This window comes from Genypterus blacodes, unplaced genomic scaffold (assembly GCF_046128005.1).
Source record: "Genypterus blacodes isolate CSIRO-AG114 ecotype Tasmania unplaced genomic scaffold, CSIRO-AGI_Gbla_v1 ptg000084l_1, whole genome shotgun sequence".
NCBI classification, from domain to species: Eukaryota; Metazoa; Chordata; class Actinopteri; order Ophidiiformes; family Ophidiidae; genus Genypterus; species Genypterus blacodes.
The window spans coordinates 57,501-80,000 of NW_027466889.1; the positions used below are offsets into that span (position 1 = coordinate 57,501).

General features: G+C 47.3%; 3 protein-coding genes across 4 annotated transcripts in view; 1 reads left to right on the forward strand and 2 right to left on the reverse strand.

The window, feature by feature from the left end:
* Nucleotides 1–2,747: 2,747 nt before the first annotated feature.
* On the reverse strand, nt 2,748–12,740 carry LOC143007326 (calpain-9). The gene is made up of 20 exons (XM_076158605.1): nt 12,431–12,740; nt 10,712–10,781; nt 10,439–10,557; nt 9,950–10,083; nt 9,298–9,469; nt 8,979–9,050; nt 8,266–8,357; nt 7,907–7,981; nt 7,109–7,269; nt 6,821–6,981; nt 6,505–6,713; nt 6,328–6,373; nt 6,133–6,207; nt 5,956–6,013; nt 5,782–5,846; nt 5,416–5,484; nt 5,130–5,208; nt 4,271–4,387; nt 3,579–3,637; nt 2,748–3,322 (listed from the first exon to the last, which is right to left on the reverse strand). The coding sequence occupies exons 1-20, from the start codon at nt 12,704–12,706 to the stop codon at nt 3,296–3,298; spliced, it is 2,136 nt and encodes a 711-aa protein (XP_076014720.1). The 5' UTR covers nt 12,707–12,740; the 3' UTR covers nt 2,748–3,295.
* A 646-nt stretch (nt 12,741–13,386) lies between these two features.
* Nucleotides 13,387–15,603, reverse strand: eif3k (eukaryotic translation initiation factor 3, subunit K). 2 transcript variants are annotated; one of them, XM_076158614.1, is made up of 8 exons: nt 15,417–15,603; nt 14,869–14,967; nt 14,656–14,776; nt 14,268–14,342; nt 14,088–14,154; nt 13,906–13,983; nt 13,648–13,773; nt 13,387–13,529 (listed from the first exon to the last, which is right to left on the reverse strand). In XM_076158614.1, exons 1-8 carry the CDS (start codon nt 15,473–15,475, stop codon nt 13,498–13,500), a joined length of 657 nt encoding a protein of 218 aa, XP_076014729.1. In that variant the 5' UTR covers nt 15,476–15,603; the 3' UTR covers nt 13,387–13,497. The 2 variants fall into 2 exon arrangements, with proteins under 2 accessions (XP_076014729.1, XP_076014728.1); XM_076158613.1 differs by having other exon boundaries at nt 14,268–14,345.
* A 1,125-nt stretch (nt 15,604–16,728) lies between these two features.
* Nucleotides 16,729–22,500, forward strand: part of map4k1 (mitogen-activated protein kinase kinase kinase kinase 1) — a 13,197-nt gene continuing 7,425 nt past the window's right edge. The window contains exons 1-3 of the mRNA XM_076158579.1: nt 16,729–17,115; nt 22,097–22,154; nt 22,415–22,500. The exon at nt 22,415–22,500 is cut by the window's right edge and continues 5 nt beyond it. Coding sequence (XP_076014694.1) covers nt 17,008–17,115; nt 22,097–22,154; nt 22,415–22,500 — 252 coding nt within the window. The 5' untranslated portion in view covers nt 16,729–17,007. The remainder of the gene's footprint in view (nt 17,116–22,096; nt 22,155–22,414) is intronic.

The following is a 22,500-nucleotide window of genomic DNA, read 5'->3' on the forward strand; positions in this document are numbered from 1 at the left end:
ATAATATAAGTATTATTACATTGTCGTAATAACCCAATTCAATACTTATGATTGTCTTTTTGGGTCAGATGCGTTACAGAAATAGAAATGAAGAGGTGAATGAACGAGTGAATTACTTTCACATTATCCTTGAGTACATTCTATTCTATAGTAACAAGTTGGTCAAGGCTCAGCTGATATGTCTTTTTCCCAATTTTCAATCTGTACATTCTATTCTATAGTAACAAGTTGGTCAAGGCTCAGCTGATATGTCTTATTTCCAATTTTCAATCTGTACTTTGACCCTCTTTCAATGATTTCACAGAATTTCCGACAAGTTCAACACCAAACTCACCCGGGATCATTTCTGTACTTTTATTTTAAAGGCCGTCTCTCCTAACATCCTGTGTAAAACCGTTTACATCTGGAGTTTGACTGCTGTACCCGGCTTCTATTGGCTCAAACTGCACAAATGTGTGTGTGTGTGTGTGTGTGTGTGTGTGTGTGTGTGTGTGTGTGTGTGTGTGTGTGTGTGTGTGTGTCTCAAGTCACAATTTCCAACTTTTTTTTGGTTTTTTGATATTGTGGTATTGGAAGATATAATTTGAATTTAATGAGCTGTGAATCATCTTCATGGTGTTCCTGTTCATGAGTTCAAGTTTGTACACAAGACACAGAGACAAGAGACTGTACACTTAATACAGCAGCCACATTAAATTACTGCGGCATATGTTGCAACACCAGGTCTCCAGAGGATAAACCCTCATGATCCGGCCTCTCCTCTCCTCCGGCTCCACCCTCAGTCCAATCCTGGGGAGTTTGAGAACATTTATCATCGATCCCAAACTTGTTTTTAAATGTTTAAAGAACATTTCATCTTTTCAATAATGTACACCTTTATTGATGTTGTTGCATTTAGTGATTCTTCATAAAATAGAGTTTGAAGTTCTCCTTTGATGAATGAACTAAATGAAACCATGTGTAGAGCAGATCTCTCTCTCCCTCTCTCTCTCTCTCTCTCTCTCTCTCTCTCTGTAGGTGATTCATGTGCCGCCTGTGACCGAGGGTGCTGGGAGCGTTAAGGGGTCATGAGCTGAAACATTTGGGGAGCGCTGACCCAAAGAACTGACACTCATAAAACCAAATGCCAGAGCAGCAGCAGTGTCGTCCATTACAGGCTGCCCGTGTGGGTGTGTGTGTGTGTGGGTGCGGGTGGGGAGGGTGTGAGTGGGGAGGGTGTCTGCCCCCCTGGAGGAGCCACGCTCAGAAGTAGGTCGTACTCTGGCTGTCCTGGCCGATTAGCATCACTGCTGTCCCACGCAGCATATGCACTGAAACAGGGCCGTGCTTCAGCTTTGATGTGGTCATGTGACGCCATATAATGCAGCTCTAATACTCACAGCTCTGTGATTGGTCACAACGGGCCTCAGTGAGTCATAATTACAGGTCCGGTCTCGTTAGTGGGAACAAGTCCCTGCATGAATGGCCTATGGTTATTTTTATGAGGAACTGAACACAAAGAGGTCGAGTTCTGAATGTAAGCGGTGAGTTTAACACAGCGAGCGATGATATGAACGCTGAACACACCGTCAATGGTTTGTGTGTGTGTGTGTGTCTGAGTGAGAGAGAGAGAGAGAGAGAGAGAGAGAGAGAGCGACATCACACGGCTACACAGAGAAGGGTTTGACTATATGGGCCAACAAAAACTTCCAAGTGTTGATGTAATTGATGGGAAGGGAGGAAAGAGGGAGGGAGGAGGAGGGATAGAGAGAGAGAGGGAGAGAGAGAGAGAGATAAAGAGAGAGAGAAAGAGAGAGAGGGAGGGAGGGGGGAGAGAGAGAGAGGGAGGAGGGATAGAGAGAGAGAGGGAGAGAAAGAGAGAGAGAGAGGAGGGATAGAGAGAGAGAGAGAGAGAGAGAGAGAGGGAGGAGGGATAGAGAGAGAGAGGGAGAGAAAGAGAGAGAGAGAGAGGAGGGATAGAGAGAGAGAGAGAGAGAGAGAGAGAGAGAGAGAGAGAGAGGGAGGAGGGATAGAGAGAGAGAGAGTTGGGCCGGGGCTGCTGACAGTGGTTCACATACTTTAACTATTTTGCCTCCCACTGCTGCTGCTCTTCGACAGTGTCATACAACACAATAACAGTGCAACAGCAACAGGAAATTGAACACACACACACACACACAAACATGCTTGCAGACACACACACACACACACACACACACACAGACTCTCTCTCTCTGGTATGTGTATCTCTTCATGTCCATACTTTAAAGAACGATGCTGGGAGACGGATATTTACACAAACCAGATGTCACAGCATGTGAACACAGGGGTCAGATCTTTAAATATGTTCACTGCAGACACACACGTTTGGACAACAAGACACTTTTACCCCCCAATAACTCATCTATGGGGTCGTCAATACATCAGAATCAGTGTGAAACGTTGATAGACTCATGGAATAAAGAGAAGACAAGAGGACAAGGATGCCCTTAGTTAGTCAACTCTGTAAGGAAAATAACAATCACAAATGTCTCTATATCATCACTGTTACTTTAAATGACATCATACATGTCGTGATGTCATATGCAGGCTGGTTAATGACATAACATACAGAGTCACGGTTGGTTGGTTGATCACGAGACAGCATTGTGTCAGCTGAAAGACATCACACCTGTTGTTGTCTAAAATGACATCACCTAGGCTGTTGATGACATCATGAGTGAGCAAAAAGCTGCAGCTGCAATAAAGAACTTTGATTCTTCACCAGATTGAACTTGATCATTTATTTGACACAACAAACTTTATCAAGCACTCTTTAGTTTATAATGTAAAAACACAAAATGTAAAAACTCTTATTATTACACAGGAGACACTCAAAATGGAATTATGTCATAAATGTCACAAATGAATGGAAATCAAGCCATAAAAAAATAATCCCGAGGACAAGAAGTCTCTATTATTTTCTATTCTCTAACTGAATCTATTTAATCTCGTCTGTAATAATTCTTTCTGAAGGTTTGTAGTCTGAAGTGAAGTAAAGTTTCCACGTGCTGAAGCGTCTCTAACACAGCTGATCTGAAACATTTTCTCCCAGCAGTCTTTTCTAATCCTGCTTTGACCCCTTTCACTCACGGCAGAAGCCAGCTCTCAGCCACGTTCCCATGGTTACTGTTTGACTTTATAACGGCACTGTAAAAAAAAAGACGAGTTTTCATGTGAACATTATTTTTGTTGCATTGACTTTCACCACACCAAACTAAAGTCTGCCTATAAGACAGGAAATGAGGCTCCAGGCTGCGTGCAGAGGAGCAGCAGGTCAGTTGTACATGGTCATGTGGAGCCACTGGAACACAGCAAAGGACAGAAGATACATTTGATTGATCACTTATCATCACCTGTGATACTCTGAAGTACATTTCTTTCATCCAAACTAACAATAACAAGCAGATCCTGTTGAACCGTGACATAAATCCTTCAACTAGATGGGAAAATAATGCAAGAAAATCTGGACTTTCTTAAATGTGTCAGGACAATAAAGCATTCTCTAGAAACAGGAAATCCAGCTAATAAACTCTTAAATGTCTCTTTAATGTCCTCACCTGTCTGTAGCTGATGGTGATGTTGCCCATTCCCACGATGTCATACGCTTGAAATTTGTCTAGAGAAGAAGAAAAACACAATGATTGATTTAAAAATCAACGTCAAAGTCAAAGTCCATGTCTTCATCACAGTGCAGTGATCCGCCTCACTCATCTTCCTCATGTCAAACTGTGTGATGTTCTGGCTTCATAACATTAAAGTGTGTAAAGTGTGTAAAGTGTGTTAAGTGTGTAAAGTAGCAGCAGCAGCCACAGTTTCCAATTTAACATCATGTTCTGCAAAGTTGTGTTTTTTCAGCCATTTCCTGTTTGACATTTTTCCCCTGGACATCAAACCCTGACTGGACTGTTTCTCTTCCTCTCCTCTCTCCTCCCATCTTCGCCTCCTGTCACTCCTCCTCCTCCTCCCTCTGTTCCTCTTCATGCTTCCAGCCTCCATTTGCTCTTCATCCATGTGGGATCATAGAGGTGGAGAGCCAATAAGCTCGGATCCTTTTACTGAAGTTGCGTCGTCATGAATTTGCATATTTCTTTATAGCTTCTTCTCTCCTTTCTGCATTCTTCCTTCCCTGCATCCTCTCACACCCTTCCTTTCTTTCTTGTGCACGTCTCCCTTTCCTTCTTCCGTCATCCAATCTCTCAGTCCTTTTCAGACACAGAGTGAATGAATGTGTCCTCCTCCCTGTACTCACGGATCATGCTCTCCAGCTTTATCAGCACATACAGGAAGCCGGGGTAGCTGATGGTCAGGTCAGGCTCCGTGTATCTAAGGCCAACCAGCTGCATCACCAACTCATCCACCACGATGCCTGGAGACAGGGGCAGAGACAGAGACAGAGACAGAGACAGAGAGAGACAGAGAGAGACAGAGAGAAACAGAAAGAGAGATAGAGACAGAGAGAGAGACAGACAGAGGCAGAGAGAGAGAGAGAGAGAGAGAGAGAGAGAGAGAGAGAACCCGGGACAAGGACAGTCAACCACATGTGAACATGCTGTCATCTATATGCTCATAAAAATGATGAATATAGAAATCAAAACAAATCCCTTCTTTTCAAACGACACCAAAAAGTCCTTGAGCACAAACTCTCTCACCAGTCTGAGCATGATGACATCGTAAAGCTGGGTCACAGTAAAAGAGGTGCTGTGCTGCCTCCTGCTGGTCAGTATGGTTACCTGACGTGTGTGGGTGTGTGTGCGTGTGTGCGTGCGTGTGTGTGTGTGCGCGTGTGTGTAAACTTGGAGTCAGACTCTTAAGACCACACTCAAGGGCAAAACTGTGGGCGTGTGGAATTGAACTTGAACTTGAAGTGAGGTGAAGTGTGTTTGTTTTGGACCAGAAGTTGGCGAGGAAGTTTTGGTACCACATGAGAGCGAGCGGTCAGAAATGGAAAACAAAACCATCAAGTAGTTAAGCTGAGCCTGCAAGTCAGAACACTGGGATCCAACTGAACTAAAACCAGAACATCTGCAGACACAAACACATGAACGACTGGACCGTGCTGTGTGTGTGTGTGTGTGTGTGTGTGTGTGTGTGTGTGTCCTCAGTCCCACCTGCTGCCTTCAGAGCAGGCGTGACCTCTGCATACTCCAGACGATGAGTCTTGTTCTTGTCAAACACCAGGAAGATGTCCTGAGGAGCATCAGAGAGACACTCAGTGATGAAGATCAGACTGACGGGCACATGCATGTCCCATCTGCCATCAGGATCATGTTTGCAGTCCCCCCTCCCCCCCTCCCCCCCTCCCTCCTGCCGTCCCTGGCTGTAGCTCAGAGGCTCTCCATGGTGTCCTGGTGCTGCTGTGTTGTTGTTGTGTTGTTGTTGTGTTGACCAACTCACCGTCCACCTCCTGATCTTCTCCCACAGACTCTCAAACTCTGGCCAGTTCAGCCGAGCGATGCCTTGAGTCTGACAAACACTGAGGTCAAGGAAACAAAGAAACCCTGCAGGACAGAGCTGAGCTGATGAGCCTCGCTGTTCATTATAGATTATCAGCTTCACTGGTTCATAGATCGGTCCTGAACTCTTCATCTTTGTCTGCAAAATGCCTTTAAATGTCCAGATTACAGGAATGACGTTGTATGTTCCAATCTGTTATTATCAACCTTGTTCTCTAACATGTTCAGCTACAGAAACATGCGTACAGATCAAAGCTGTCAACGTCCAGAACCTTCTATCAGGCCTCACACATCTGTTGAAAGATACATCCATGAGGACCACCATGCTCTTACAGTGCTCCAGAGCCAGATCCCTCTCAGTGCCTGCCAACACTGAACACACACACACACACACACACACACACACAGATCATCAGATATTGTCTCCATTGTTAGTCTTCTGCCTCCTCAGAGCTCAGACAGCCGTCCTCCTCACACTGACCTCCTCCCTGTATGGCCTCGCTCAGCAGGCTGTGCAGGTGTGTCGGTTTACAATATCCCTTAATGGCAAAAGAAAGACAGAAAACAATCACAACCAAAGACACACACAGACTGAGTTTGGGCCAGCTTTGTGTTGAGATGATCAGTGTGTTAGATGTGTAGTTGGTGTGTTTGTCACCTTGCCACAGTGTTTCCTGAACAGACTTCTGATGGTTGACAGTGAAGGCAGAGCAGCCTGGTGAGGAAACGTCGTCTGAGGGAGGAAACACAACAACCGTGACAAACAACAACAACAACACATCAGAGCAGAGAGGCGTGTTACACCTCAGTCACACTCAGACACACTGCAGCACAGGAGGACCACGTCCCATACCTCTGACAGGGAAGACATGTCCTGTGGTCCTGGTTTGTGAGCTGGACTGGGAAACACAATGGAACACATTCCAGTCATCATCATCATCATCATCATCACTTTAACCCTTTACTTAACTATGAATACTCTATCTTGGCTGCAGTAGTTTGATACTTCCTTATCTTCATCTGCACTCACATGGCAGCGTTGCCCTCCTCTGTCAGCACGCGGAGCAGGAACGCCCCCTGCTGGTTGGGTTTAAAGGTGGAGGGGATGATGATGTAATGGCCCGGAGGAAGAGTCCCGCGAAGCACAACCTCCCGCCGTGCAGCGTAGGAGGAGGAGCGGAGGACAGGCCGCCGCCCCTTCAGGTCGTCAGGGGACAGGTACTTATTCTGAGGATCAGCCTGAGGAGACACACACACACACAGACACACACACATGTAAATTGTCCCCTGACTGAACCTAGGACACAGTGATCCGTCTCTGTCCCGGTCTCTAAGCGTGTGCACACCTGGTAGATGTGCAGGGCGATGGCCAGGTCTGTGCCTCTGCGTCTCTGGTGCTTCTGCAGCAGAGCCAACACGAAGGAGCAGGTACTCCTCTGGGGGTCAGAGGGGTCGCTGTCCACCTCCGACAAGGTCAAGTGGAACTGTGGGTTCTGCCAAAACAAACCTGGACACACACACACACACACACACACACACACACACATACACACACACACAGAGTGAGAACACTGACAGGCCCATGACCACAGGAGGGCGGCGCTGTGACTCCTGGGCCTCCTGGTGTGTGGTACCTGCTTTAGGGGCGCCCCCTGCTGAGATGCTCGGCACCCAGGTCCCATGGTGTGTGAGGCAGGTCCATGGCTGAGTGCTGGAGCCTGATTGGCCGATAGACTCAGTCAGGTGACACACCTCCATGGTCTCAAAGTTCTGACGAAAGTCTGAGGCTGACATCCTGAGAGAGAGAGACAGAGAGAGAGAGAGAGAGAGAGGGGGGGAGAGAGAGAGAGCGAGAGAGAGAGAGACGGAGAGGGAGAGAGAGAGAGCGAGAGAGAGAGAGAGAGAGCGAGAGAGAGAGAGAGAGAGAGACGGAGAGGGAGAGAGAGAGAGAGACAGAGAGAGAGAGAGAGAGAGAGGGGGGGGAGAGAGAAGAAGGAGAGAGAGAGAGAGAGAGAGAGAGAGAGAGAGAGAGGGGGGGAGAGAGAAGAAGGAGAGAGACGGAGAGGGAGAGAGAGAGAGCGAGAGAGAGTACTTCATATAAATACTACCTTAAGTATTTATTTAAAGTATAATTCTACCACCACTGTTTATAAAACATAACAAAGTGTCTTCATAGCTCGGTTGTTTGTTTGTTTCAGTGAAGAACATGAAGGTTCACATGAGATTGTGAGAAAAAAGAAAGCTAATCATCTTGTTTGTTTTGCTGTTCTTTGGCGTGTGTGTGTGTGTGTGTGTGTGCGTGCAGGTGTGTCTTTGTCATCTCAAGCTATCACAGTGTTTGCCAAAGGCAAAAAGCAAGAGAGAGAGAGAGTGAGAGAGAGACAGAGAGAGAGACACAGACAGACAAACATCACGTGTCAAAGCAAACTTACCAGAACTCTCCATCCTCCTGGTTTACTCTGTCCAGCCTCTGCTGCTCCTCTGTGCTCACTGTCCTCCACTCTTGACTGTAGAGGGGGGGGGGACAGAGAGCGAGAGAGTGAGAGAGAGAGAGAGAGAGAGAGAGAGAGAGAGAGAGAGAGAGAGTGAGAGAGAGAGAGAGAGAGAGAGAGAGAGATTGATTTCCCTTCATTACATACAGATTACTTTCATGATACTTGACCCTTCTCTTCTCGCCTCCTTGCTTATCCTCACAGCTGCCTTCTTCGTTCTTCCTCGTACAGACTCACACTCACACTCATACACACACACACACACAGACAGACACAGACAGACACACACACACACTCACCCTTGGGTGTCACTCCATGACCCCTCCCACTCTGTGTTGCCCCAGGGGTTGAGAAGTCGAACCAAGTCCACGGTGCCGTGTTCCGTCTTCACCTGGACCACGAGGAGAGAGAGAGAGAGAGACATGGAGAGAAGGTGACGAGCGTCTCAGTCATGAGGTCAGAGGTCACTGCAGCTGTTCCTCCTGTGTGGGTCCAGGATCAGACTCACACACACTGAGGAATGCTTACATGCTGGTTTGAGTGCTTAATGTCAGTGTAGAGGAAGAATGCTACACCTGCCAGATGGTAATGACAGAGCTTACACACACACACACACACACACATGCACACACACACGCACGCACGCACACGCACGCACGCACGCACACACGCACGCACACACACCACCTCCCTGTGTTTGGCGCTGCTTTGTGTTGTTCTTTATTGTGATATTCCCTCCTGACTGAATGTGAATCATAACCCTGACCCTCCCCTTTTAACCCTAAAGCCTCTGCCTCTGCACCACAGAGCACTGAGGCTGCAGGCGAGCAGCTCAGCCACGGTTGAAGCTCTAAGTGCCTCTGACAAGTTCAGACAGTTAAAACATGAAAGGTAGCACCGTGCTCTGTGACTCATTAGGGAACTTTTATAAGAGATATAATTAAACCAACAGGAGACACATGGAGCCTCAGCCTGTCTCACCTAACAACGGCCCTTATTCTGCCTGTCTCACCTTCTCCACTCCAGTCAGGGAGTAAGCGTGTCTGAACATGATCCCCAGATTGTTCTTCTTCTCCAGGGATCCCTGTGGGAGGAGAAACATACGGACACACACACAGTATCAGGACAGACGGAACCACGATCAGAACAACACAACTCCTCCTCCCTGTCACTCTCTCTCTTTCTTACTGTCACTTCATTCCTTCCTTTCCTCCTTCCCTCTATTAGTCTCCTCTACCCCTCCCTCTCTAGCTTTCTTCTTCACTCCCTTTCGTCCCTGATCTTAGTCTAAGAACATGGATATCCCCACACTGTCTCCCTCCTGATCGTACCTGGCAGTTGGCACAGTTGATCAGAGCTCCTTTAGAGAGAAGTTGCACCAGGAACGCCGGCAGGTCTTTGGGAAGTGAGGCGATGCTCAAAACCTCGGCCACCCCGCCCGTCATGTCAACCATGGCCTCATGAGGGAAGCCCATGTCCAGAGCCCGGTAGCCCCCCTTCAGTCTGAGGACACAAACACACTGATCAGTCATCATAAGAGGCTCCAGCAGAGACAGGCGCTCTCTGAATGCTGATGCTGATTTAGAATGAATGCTGATGGACCAACATGGCCTCCAGCTCAGGGGCCAGCAGACAGACAGACCGGCAGACAGACAGACCAGCAGACAGACAGACCAGCAGACAGACAGACCAGCAGGCTGACAGAAGCAAAGGAATGTCAGGTTGAAAATTATTGGGTGACGAGCAGACGGCGTCCAGTGAGGTTAAAGTTCATATTCAGCAGGTTTAACAGGTAAACAGGCAACAAACAAGGCAAATATTCAGAAATATGCAGCTGCACCGGTTTATTGGCTTCTCTGCTGTTTTGAGTGACAAAGCTGAAACTGTACAGATGACTAAAGCAAAGATGAGACACAGAGTTTGTCCATAAGGCAAGAGAAATCTGAGAGAGAGAGAGAGAGAGAGAGAGCCTGGTTGACTGACTTGGCGTAGGCCTTCTCCAGCAGTGAGCTCCAGAACTCGTGTCTCTCTGGGGAGCTGAGGTACATCAGGTTGTTGTTGGTGGTGGGCAGCAGGTCGTCGATCCTCACCTCCTCCCACTGACCGTACTGCCAGAACTACACACGGGGAGGGGGGGGGGGGAGGGAGGGAGGGAGAGGGGGGGAGAGAGAGAGAGAGAGAGAGAGAAAGAGAGAGAGAAAGAGAGAGAGAGAGACGCATTTTAACAAGGTTTTATTTTCGACATATGACATCAGACATCAGTCACGTGACGATGTCATATAGAGTCACTAATGATCAGATGACTGATCATTGTATTAGTTTAATGACTGTTGATCGGTTGTTTTCTGTCTGTATGATGACATCGCTCTGTTAGTCTGACATCATCATCATGTTAGTACGACGGCGTCACATGATCTCATTTTGAACCCTGTCATGTAGCTGAGGCTGACTGGATCAGGCTGAGTCGCTCACCCTGAAGGAGAAGCAGCCGCTGTAGCCCTCCTGGAAGTTCTGATCCAGAGGCATGACCTTCTTCAGCAGGTCGCGATGCAGAGAGAGCGACGCGATCGCAGACAGCAACCAGCAGTCATCTGACAGAGGAAGGTCAGGCAGAGCGGTCAGACAGAGCAGTCAGACAGGGCTCAAACACTATCTGCCGCCACACATCTCTGCTTGTGTCACTATAGCAACGGTTACAGCACTAGACTCCCGAGGCAGGCTGAGGGGAAACACAGTGGGACTTACTGAGCTTTCCTTGGCGCACGTCCAGGCGTGTAGCTCCATTCACTATGAACTCAGGTGATGCACAGAGCTCCTAAAGAGGGAGGAGGGAGATCCATGAGGGCATCACAGAGGAAGAGGAGGAGAGGAAGAGGGAGTGGGAGGGAGAAGAAGAGTGGGAGGATGAAGAAAGAAAGAATGATTTAACATGTCTGAACACAGCTAATGACAGGGAGCGCCATGAGTCCAGGTGGAGCTCACACAGTGAACATACATACATACACACACACACACACACACACACACAGGCAGGCAGGCAGGCTCATTCAGGTCCTGACCCTGAGCCTGACCCTGAGCCTCAGTTTGACCCTCAGCTGCTCTGTCATGACTCGACCTGCTGCTCTTTCTCAAACATGTTTCAGACTTTGTTGTCTTCAGCATAGAGAGCAGCTAATTCATCGCCTGGATACACAGGGATCCTGTTAAACCGGTACTCTGACTTACAAACAAGCACATCCTGCACACACACACACACACTCTCTCTGCTGACACACACACACAAACGTGTTTAGTTTTGGAGTGTTTGAATCCTGGCAACTTCATTTTGAGATAAACAAACAAACCTCACCAGTGTCACACGATCTGATGTGTGTGTGTGTGTGTGTGGGGGCTTCAGGTAACAGTTCATTTGACTGTGACTTCACATGAACCCAAACTCAAATGTAAATGTGGGAGGAAGATAAAGAGACAGAATTCTGTTAAGGCACAGCTGAAAACACGTTTGTTACTTTGCTATTCTTACCACCGGGAGTTTAAGATTAAAAACTATCTGGACTGCAAATCTGCTGCCTGTATTATGACTATGACACACACGCACACACACAGAGAGAGGGAGAGAGAGAGACAGAGAGACTAAGAGAGAGACAGAGAGACAGAGAGAGAGAGAGAGAAAACTGCTGCCTCACACAGATGCGTCATTTGATATCAGGACGCATATTCACTCAACAAGATCCAAAGAGCAGAGGAGAGGAGAGAAGGAGAGGCCTTGTGTTTTGTCTCTTGTGGTTTTGAAGCCCCGCCCCTCTGTATTAGTTCCTTGTATGAACACAAAACTGCCCAGAGGTCAGAGCCGTCCTGCAGGAACGCCCGTCCAAAAACATTTCCGCTCCCTTGTTTGTATTTCAATGGATTCCAACCTCCGGTATAGAATGATTGATTGACTGAACGTCTTTATGAGGCCGTTATGTCTGTTATGTAATCATGCTGACACATCATAAACTCTCTGTGTATGATTACAGTCCTGTTTAAGTCCTGTAGCTCATATAAATATGTTCCTGCTACAACTCTCTATACTCACATCATGTGCTTACTACATAAACAATAATAGACAAAAATATGTTTATTTGTTATACTATCACTGTATTTTGTACTCTGTCGTTCTTTGGTCCAGGACATCATTTCTATCTTACTTTTACTCTTTTCTATACAGACTGAAATGTTTTTAGTGTGTTATGTACTTATGAGTCCTATATTATTACTGCAGTGTCTTCCAGCTGTTTGGAGTGGAGTCAGTGGTTCTTACATACCTACTACACACACATTCACACACATTTTATTTTATTTTGCTCGGATCTATAAGTGTACATGAAATTTGGCGCTGATCTGTCTGCGTGTGTGTGCGGAGCAGTGACTCAGTGTGTGCGTGTGTGTGTGTGTCTCCCTCTCTCTCGCGCTCTCTCTCACCCTCGGTCTCTTCCACAGCACGCCGCCCTTCATCTCCAGCTCGCCCAGGGGGAAGTGGTAGTCCACGAACAGTCCGTCCCGGCCCACGGCGGTCACCTCCCCGCCCTCCGTGTTCATTCCTCCGGTCATGAGATCCGCGAGCCAGTGGCGCGACTGCGAGCCGAGCAGCTCGTCGGAGCAGACGGAGTCCAGCTCGTCGCCCTCGGAGGACACACTCATGGTCTTTATCATCTCCGGTCTCTCCTGGACGCTGCCGGACTGCGGAGCCTCCTGCATGTTGAGCGCCGCGGGTTGAACTGACAGACGTACGCCACGCCCCTTCCAAGTCGCGCAGGTAGACGGATACCTGAGTGTGGGCGGGGCTGCTCAATGACGTCACCGTTGCAGGGATTCCCAAACAGCTTCAGTTTCAGCTCCACAGCAGTTTGATGGTTGATTACTTCCGTGCAACTCACCTCATTCATCCAACATGCTGAACTTGCTCGTCTTCCTTCATCGTGTTCAGTCTTGGCCTCAATTTGGACAGTTATCCTAGAGCGGTAGATACCTGCCTTTGACCTTTGACCTCTCTCCCTTTGCTCTCCTTGTTTTCTTTTGCTTTCTGTTTTTAACTAAACCACAGACCAACAGAAGGATTCAACCCCACAGTGAGGCCACACATTAAACTCATCTAAGTTACTTCACATTCTTTATTCTTTCATATTGACAGAGTCGCCTTCAATTCTGTTTGTATTCAAAATTCAGGGCGAAATTGTTTGTTCCTGAGGAGAGAGGAGGAGGAGGAGGAGGAGAGGTTATATAACATGATGACTCAGCAGTGATCTGAGCCTGATCCTGATCCCTGTTTGTACGGAGCCAACACCCTGTGGCACGGATCAACACGGATATCTGACATGTATGGGAAGTGGCAGACGTTACGCAACAACCAGAGAAGAAGAAGAAACAAAGACAACGGCTGGAAATGATAAATTACATTTATTGCAAAGAGTGATTAAGAGAACAAGATGACCTGGGTTTGAAAGACTCCATCTGTGGTGAGTGTGTGTGTGTGTGTGAGAGTGTGTGTATCACTGAGATGTAGCCATGATGCTGGACACACCTGTGGAGGAAGAAACAAGGAAACTGTCAATCAACCTGAGAGCAGCAGAACAGCTTTGGCTTCATGTAAAGTGAGGAGAGTGAACTTCTGATCTGATCTGTGTGTCCACGTCACTCACTGTCAAAGTCGATCTTCTCCACGATGTTCTTGGGCTTGACGCTCTCCTCCTGGTTGAAGATGAAGATCTGTCCTTCGTCATTCTCAGTCCAGCCGTACTTATTCATCCAGACCTTCACCTGTGTGTCTGGAGAGAAGACAGAAGACAGAACAGAAGTATGAGTGAGGCCTTGTTTCTCTTCTCCCTCATGAATATGCAGGTCTGAGCCCTGGTCCTGCTCAGGGGGGCTCAGCTCAAGTCAGGGGGTCAGGTTCGTACCCAGGGGGTCTCCCAGCATCTCAGCCAGTAGCCGGTGCTCGATGGTCTGGTAGGTGATGCCCACCACGTGGCAGATGACTGGAGACAGACGGAGAGGAGAGAAGTCACGTTTCATTTCCCTTCTAAGTGGGCGGGGCTAGTCCCTGTACAGGATGATGTCATATTAAAAGCTTTACACTCACACTTGCGCACAGAGTCCTCGAAGCCAGTGATGCCGTCGATGAGCTCCCTGTTCTCCTCCAGGCTCGTCTGTCCGGAGGGAAGAGGAGGAAGAGGGGCCAGGGGTGTGATGAAGAGGAGGCGGGATAGGGAAACAGCTGAGTGTGTGTGTGTGTGTGTGTGTGTGTGTGTGTGTGTCGTACCCAGAAGCTCTGGAAGTGGCAGGTCTCCAGCAGGTTCCCCAGGTAGAGGATCTGTCTGATGGGGCGTTCCTCTTGCTGCGACACTGTAGTCAAGGAAACGGCCACAGAATCATTGCCCCACCCCCACCCACCCCCACGCATCCGCTCACACACACACACTCACGCCCTCATATCCGCTCACACACACACACTCACGCCCACACATCCGCTCACACACACACACACACACACTCACACCCTAACACACACGCACACACACAGTCTGATTCTCTTTCACTCAAAGTCTCTCACAGACACACCCTCTCCTCTCACACACACACACACACACACACACACACACACACACAGTTTAATCTCACAGTAGAGCAGCTTAGCACCAGAAGGATACGTGTGTTTGGTCGATCATACACTTGCAGAGTGTGAAGTCTGTGTGTGGCAGGTTGGTCAGAGCCTTCAGCAGGATCTGAGACGTCACGGTGGTCTGGAAGTACGCCGGGTTGAACTGGTACCTGAAGAGAGGAGAGCTCAGTCAGTCACCATCAAGGCACACACACTCTGTTACACTCGTGTTTCCATGGCGATGGTGGATGGAGCAGCTTACAGCTTGAGCACAGCCAGGTTGGCCTCCAGGTCGTAGGCGTTCTCCCGGGCCTGCGTCTCCACGTAGCGCTCCAGCGTGGCCAGGTTCTCCGGGTTGTACCTGCGAGCAGAGGCACATCACTATCATTCAACTGAGTGCAGACGCTTTGCTGTTTCTACTGAGGCACTGCATCAACAACACACATCAACCCTCTTTACTGAATACAATGTGTGATTAAGTTTACAGTCAAATGTACGAATTCACTGAAGTGTTGATTGATTTCATATCAAACTAACAGCAGCAGTTCATCGTAAATACTTTTCATTGAATGCTGCGATGAGCGAAGACAAACTGCAACATCTGGCAAATTCCAAACATTAACCGAAAACGCAACTTCCGATCCGAGATACAAACACTAAACTGTTCGGTGACCCAAGCACAAACATGTAAATACGCTGTTTGAACAGTTTGTCGCTCATTTAGCTTGAAACGTTAGCAAATAAACTAAGCTACAGTGGCTAGTTAGCTTAAGCTAGCGGAGCCTCGGTCGGTTGAACGCTGCTCCTCACCTGTCGATGCCCCGCAGGAGTTTACCCACGTTCGCCCGCATCTGCTCGAAAGTCGACATTTCCTCCAGGGTTGTATCGGGGGAGTTTACGATGATTTAAACAGAATTAAATCCACACGTGGATCGAGGAGCAGATAATGGACCGGTTCAGCCGGAAAGGGAAATCGATCGGAAGAGAATGCAGGACGGACAGACGGACCGGAAACAGGAAACAGAAAACATCGAAACTCAGCAAATAATTCACTTCGAAGTAAAGACGTGTTCAGGATGGCAACAACAATACATTTATATATGTAAAATTAAATCAGAAGTTTATTTCAATAAACGCATACACAGTCAGATCGATGTTTGAAAGTTTTGATTACTACTGCTCATTTCTGTTTTTCGCAGTGCCCTAAACTGTATGGAGTTGATATATCGCTCTCTAGTTTTCAGTCATAGCTATTAATAGATGAATAAATTCACGTTTGGCCAACTGGGCGCTTTTTCTTTTTCTAAGTTTCCATATCAATTCCACAAATTCCACAGATTTGGGATCGACCACTTCCGTAATATTTCGGTTAGTTTGTTGGATGAATTAGGCCCAGTGGCTCAGTGGCCCAATGGCTCAGTGACTCAGTGGCTCTCTGACTCAGTGGCCCAGTGGAGTTTGAGCCTGTGGCAGTTAGTTGTGGTTGACTGGTCTGAGTCTTGTGCCTGTCACATGTGGGCGAATGGTTCAGGTATCAGACATGTCAAATGATAAAGGAGTGATTATGGTTTCATGTCTCCTCTTAATGAGGCGACGTCAGGCTGCAAAACTGATCTGAAGGTTTGATGGCTGTTGTGATCTTTATTGAACATATTATGGGATGTTAAGGCTGCCCCCTTATTTATCAGCCTGTACAGATACTTCTGAACAGGAAGCTGAAAGGGAGCTCCAAGCATGAGTAACTCATCTTGCAGAGCTGCAAGACACACACAGACACACACACAGACACACACAGACAAACACATTCACACACTTGTAGGCGTGAACCTGAAACCAACACTGAAAACCCCAAACAGCACAAGTGCATTTACAACCACATGTAGGCACACACACACTCCCTTTGTATGAACACACACATGTTGCATGGGTTTGGTGATATTTTTTCAACTTGAGTAAAATCACTGAAACACTCAAATACACACAAAGACTCACATACTCACTGAATGACTCCTGAGCACAAAGAGCAGAGAGAGAGAGAGAGAGAGAGAAAGCAGGGGAAGGTGTGAGGGAGGGAGGGAGGAGGTGACAGTGACACAAGGTAGGGAGGGCTGAGCAGAGGGTGAGAAACAGAAACAGGAAGGTGTGTGTGTGTGTGTGTGTTTGAGTGTGTGAGTGACTGGAAGACACAACAGGTTCGAGAGGAGGAAACGAGTCTGAATGCAGGAGGGAGCTTCACCTTCTCTTGTGAGCGAGGGAGTCTGGCAGTTTGGACGCCCGTAGATGTAGATACCAAGGAGTGTGTGAGTGTGTATGTGTGTGTGTGTGTGTGTGTGTGAGAGAGTGTGTGTGAGAGCGTTTAACATGCTAGAGGAGTGATATTATATTAGCAATATCATTCAAGATGGATTTCCAGCACCGGGCAGCGTTGGATATTTCCAGAAAGAATCCTCAGGATGACTTTGAGCTCCTGCAGAGGGTCGGAGGGGGAACGTATGGAGAAGTCTACAAGGTCAGAGCCACACACACACACACACACACACACACCATGCTGTCACCTGCAGGGCTCTACTACAAAGCCTCTGAGTTTGGTTTGTCCACTGAAAAGGAGTTACATCACCAAGCAGTTTCAGCTTGTAAAGGGAGTAAAAGTCTTATTTGTCTTAAGAGATCGAAAGAAGTTTGTAAACTGAGGATCTTGGTGGCAGAGCAGAGAAACGAGTTCCATAGGAAGTCCAGACTCTGTGTGTGTTCAAGCTCATTATCGGGATGTTTTTGTCACTTTGCTCTGTTGCATCTCTTCTTTTTTTTCTTGACTCTTGAAAGCAAGTGGATCTTGTCTCCCTGAGTGATGACAGATCGCTCAGAGCTTCAGACTTCTGTGCTCCTCACACATAAATGAGCTTTATGGGGTTAAAGTCCCACATGATGATGAGGAACTTCTTGTTGAATCTTAAAGTGTAATTGATTTTCGTCTTGTTGGTTCATTGTAATCTCAACCAGAGTGTGAGGCTGCAGGCCTCCTAGAGGAAGTGGGTTTACAAGAAGTGAAACTGTTCTTGTCAAAAATCTGAAAATAATATAGGTACATTTTTTAACTGAAGCTGAACTACTTCCAGATGTCTTGGATCTGATCTGAGCAGATTAGCAGGACTCTGTTTAGACTCATTTATCTTTGCATCTATTGATCAGCAGCACTACTTTGACCTCTCTGACTTTATTTGTATCGAACATGAAGGAATTGTTTCCCCTCCGCTGGATTCTGTCAAGAAACACAAACATTTATCCTCTACATGCTGAAAAGACTGAAAAGACTCTCACACGTTGGCTCCATAATGAGGTTGTTGCAACTCAGTGTGCAGTCTAGGAGTCTGTCGACAATAAGGACAAAGATGGAGGAGCCAACGCACGAGTGAACAAAGCTAATGGAGGAGATGATCCATCTGTAAGGTTAGAGTGACACAGCCTGAACGCGTACGGCCTCAGCGCTGCACTCAGATACAACGCCTCTGTGTCATCTGATAGAAACTAACCAATCACATGCTCGGATCAATCACATGCCTGGATCAATCACATGCTTGGATCAATCACATGCAGGACGAGCTTCTTAAATGCATGGCTGCAGTCATCAAGGTTCTGGTGGAGCGTGAAGGTTACACACAAACATGGCTGAAAGGTCGCCGTGCTGTGGTGATGAGCCGGTTTGAAGGCGCTCGATCAATCACAAGGTGTGATTGACAAACAGGCTCTGCTGCATTCTGCATCCATTCTGTTGTCATTAGTCAGGAGCTGCATTACAGAGCGGCAGGTTCATGTGGTGCTCTGTCTCCACCTGAAACTAATTGTAAATGTACACTGTGATAGAGAGATTATGGTTTTATAGTATTGGTTTTGGTTATGACGTCTAGCCATGAAACCTCACTGAAAAGCTTCAATCAGCAGCTCACTGAGAAACAAACTGACGTCAATGGCTTCCTTATCTTTGGTTGATCCCATCAGATTTTAAGTTAAGAGGAGCTGGATGTTCTACACACCAGCTGTGACACATTGATCCGTCTGGAATTATGAACTGATGTTCAGGAAGTTAGTGTTTGAATTTGGTCACTAGACTCACTATTATTCTATAAAACCCAAGAGGCCAAAGCATGAAGATGTTTGTGTTCAAAACAGCCAATAATACTGTTTGTCATCTGTACACACACACACACACACACACACAAACACACACACACACACACACACACACACACACACACACTACTTACTCTTCACACTGTAGCTGTGATGAAACACACTGCAGGGTGAAACACACATGAGTCTTTAACTCTAAATGTTCCTTCCTCCATGTTCCTGGTCACGTTTACACCCTTTGTTCATCTCCGGTCTCCACTCAGCTGCAGCTGTGCGTCTGCAGGCCGGAGCTCACAGAGCGTCTTCCTGCCACCGATGCAAAGCAGGGAGGCTGTGGAGTGTGAAGCACTTCCTCTGAAGGGGGGGAAACCATGTTCACATGGAGATTTGCATCATGGTCCATCTTTACTCACACACACACACACACACACACACACACACACACACACACACACACACACACACACGCACACACACACACACACACACACACACACACACAGGCCTACTTTCTCACCACCAAAAGTGTCACATTTGCCCACTGACAACCTACATATGTATGAACGCACTTAGCATAACGGTGTGTGTGCGTGTGTGTGTGTGTGTGCGTGCGTGTGTGTGTGTGTGATGAGTTTTTTGACCATGGTAAAGATGAAAGCAGACTTGTATGAGACCAAATTGTCTCCACAGCCTTCTATGTTTATGTGTTTTGGTCACGATCATCATTTGTTCAGTACAAATCAGTACAATTCTCTGCCTGTGTTTTCTGAGTGACAGATTGATTTCTACACAGAATCCTTAGTTAGGTCGGCTTTAAAGGCGTTAAAGTAAACCTTTGTTTGATTTGACAACCGTGGAACAAGAACCCCCCCCCCACACACACACACACACACACACACACACACACAGGTCTGACCTGTTTGGCAGCCTGCAGTAAAGGGCGGATAGACGAAACGTGGAGACGTTCAGCTTGTTCAGCAGATGATTCTGTCAAAGTGTTAAAGGTCACAGGAGGGCAGAGGAAGAGCTCAGCTGAGAGAGGAAACAATGAGCAGCTTGAAGCAGAAAGTGAGCAGGGGAACAGAGAAGATGCAGTTTGACTCACATCACATGAAGAAGAATTTCACTCAGACTGTTGTCTGATGACTTTCTGACCAAAACTCTTCAAATATTTGAGCTACACACACACACACACACACACACACACACACACACACACACACACACACACACACACACACACACACACACACATAATTGGGATATTCACAGTAAGATCAGTCATTGTTTTGCTCTTCCTCCTCTTTTGTTAACGATAAGTCAGATCAGACTCATTTCAAGCATGTTCACCATCACACACACACACACACACGCACACTCACACAAACCACACCATTTCAGCAGAAACTTGACATAGTTTCTTGCTCTGTACGCAGAATCTGCAAGTCGTCCACTGTTGATTGATCTCACTTCTGCATTGTGTGTGTGAGGCTGCACACTCATTCATACACACACACACACACACCTGGTGCAGCCCACAACTTAAGGCTTGAAACCAGAGCGGAGCATCGTGATGAATTGATCTCAGACTCGACTTCTGCTTTGTAGCTTGAGCTCCATCAGATAAGGAGAGGCAGAGAGTTTGACACACAGAGCTGCAGTGAGACGCTCACGCTCTCCCTCTCGTGCAGCAGAAGGTCTCAGGTCTCTTTGTGAGGCTTTTACAGTTCCACCACATCTCTAATAAAATGTTTCACTTCCATTTTATTTCTCTGAGGGCTGCAGATGTTTGTTATCCGGCAGATTGAGATGAAGTTTGATCAGATAAACTCTTAAGCTTACAAATCTCCTGGTCTCACAGTTTAAATACCACATAACCTCAAACTGCTCTTCAGGTGTTTCCTCATGTTGCTGCTATGTGTGTGTGTGTGTGCGTGTGTGTGTGACGTGGTTCTGTCCACTGTGACGTGTTGTTTACTTGTGTACTGGCTCGTTCCACGCTCTCACACAGTTTCCACCGTAATGTCCTCGCTCTCTGCTTCTTCTGTGCTGCACTTCAGACCACCGCAGGCTAAAGGTCGACTCTGTAGCCCATTAGCATCCACATGCTTAGCACCGAACAAACAGAGCGGAGAGCAGAGCTGTAGCATTTATCTGTGCTAAAGCCACAGAGAGCAGACAAACATCATACATGAATTACAAACACAAAGCACTTATTTACATCCCTTAAGCACGTATTAAACACGTCCATGCTGCGAGCATTCGTATATCTAACTAACCAAACAACAGCTACTTCTTCCTGCTGGACCTAAAGTGTGTGTATCTTCCAACACTGCAGACATCTAAACACCTTTACCATGTGACACTTTGAACCTTAGTTTGAACAGACACAGTGCTACTAAGCTACATGCTAAATGGACCTTTTATTGTGTCCTAGTTCAGGTGAGGTGATGATGCATGTTTATCTCTCCTGGCTCTTAAAGCTAACCTTAACGCTAAACCCTGAACCCTGAACAGTGTCAGTGACCTAGTTTGCCTATAATGACCTGAAACATCTTGTCAAGTTACAGGGCTGAGCTAAGGCTGACAGGAAGTAATGCTGCACAAGAGGAAACATTGACCCTGGAGGAGCTAAAACGCCGCTTAGCTGAGCTGTGACTGAACTCAGCATCGTCACGTGTGTGTAACATGTTGTGTTTGGACGAAGAACCTTTGTTGTTCAGACCGACATCTTAATGCTGCATACACACAACAACACGACCCGCTCACCGTCCAAACATGACGGACCAACAGAAGCCCCTGAGCAGCGGTGAAGTTAGTTTAGCATGTGGACCTGTGGCTGAGTGTGGTGGAGTGAAGGTCTCATGACTCTAAGACTCTTAAGTGTTGTTGTTGCGTAGGAGGCAGCAGTTGAAGGTTAGTTAAGTTGAGCTTAGCGTTGGGTCATCTACCCGCCGCTGTGGCCGCACCGCCCCGGCTTTCCACCCAGCACAAACACACACATACACACACCTCCCCCAGCTGCAGCGCCCCGGCCTCCATGACAGTGAGCTCATGTTCCAACAACATGAATGTGGCTCTTTGTCAGCGGAGGAGGCAGCTGACAGTCGCCTCTTCAGTCCACACAGTCCCCTGCTGGGGGAAACAACTAACAATGGAAGATTTGGATCAATGCTGAAATTGCGAACTGTTTTCCAGACGCGTTTAACTTTAAATGTAAACCAAACACACCACAAGTACAAGATGATGACATCTGACTGAAAGCTATTGTGTTCTCTCTCTCTCTCTCTCTCCCTGTGTGTGTGTGTGTGTGTGTGTGTGTGTGTGTGTGTGTGTGTGTGCGTGTGTGTGTGTGTGTTCAGGCGCGTAACAAGCAGAATGGAGAGCTGGCAGCCATCAAGGTCATCAAGATGGAACCAGGTGAGACAGGATCCAAAATGAACCGTCGGCCATCTGCATTCATCACAAACATCAACAACATTTTGTCTCTCCAGCTGTCAATGAAGCACAGATACTTATTACTGTTTGATGATAAGATAAGTACATAGATAGATTTAGATCAGACTTTACTGATTCCCAGGGAGGCAAACTGACAGTGTCACAGCTGTAAAGTAAAGTAGCAGGTGTGTGAACCTCTGACTGCAGACATGAACCTCCTGTCTGTCCCTGCACTCCCACAGAGGACGATTTCTCCGTCATCCAGCAGGAGATCGTCATCGTGAAAAGCTGCAAACATCGTAACATAGTGGCGTATTATGGCAGCTAC

Excerpts from the sequence above, each read along its gene's own strand:
- eif3k (XM_076158613.1), bottom strand. The coding sequence starts at position 15,475 with ATGTCGACTTTCGAGCAGATGCGGGCGAACGTGGGTAAACTCCTGCGG. Across the intron at positions 13,984-14,087 it reads CGAGGACTCTGTGCGCAAGT|TCATCTGCCACGTGGTGGGC; the intron begins GTGAGTGTAAAG and ends GTCTGTCTCCAG. Across the intron at positions 13,530-13,647 it reads GGAGAAGATCGACTTTGACA|GTGTGTCCAGCATCATGGCT; the intron begins GTGAGTGACGTG and ends CTTCCTCCACAG.
- LOC143007326 (XM_076158605.1), bottom strand. The coding sequence starts at position 12,706 with ATGCAGGAGGCTCCGCAGTCCGGCAGCGTCCAGGAGAGACCGGAGATG. Across the intron at positions 4,388-5,129 it reads GCCTGCTCTGAAGGCAGCAG|GCATCGTGGTGGATGAGTTG; the intron begins GTGGGACTGAGG and ends CCCTGTCTCCAG. Across the intron at positions 3,638-4,270 it reads AAAGCTGGAGAGCATGATCC|ACAAATTTCAAGCGTATGAC; the intron begins GTGAGTACAGGG and ends CTTCTTCTCTAG.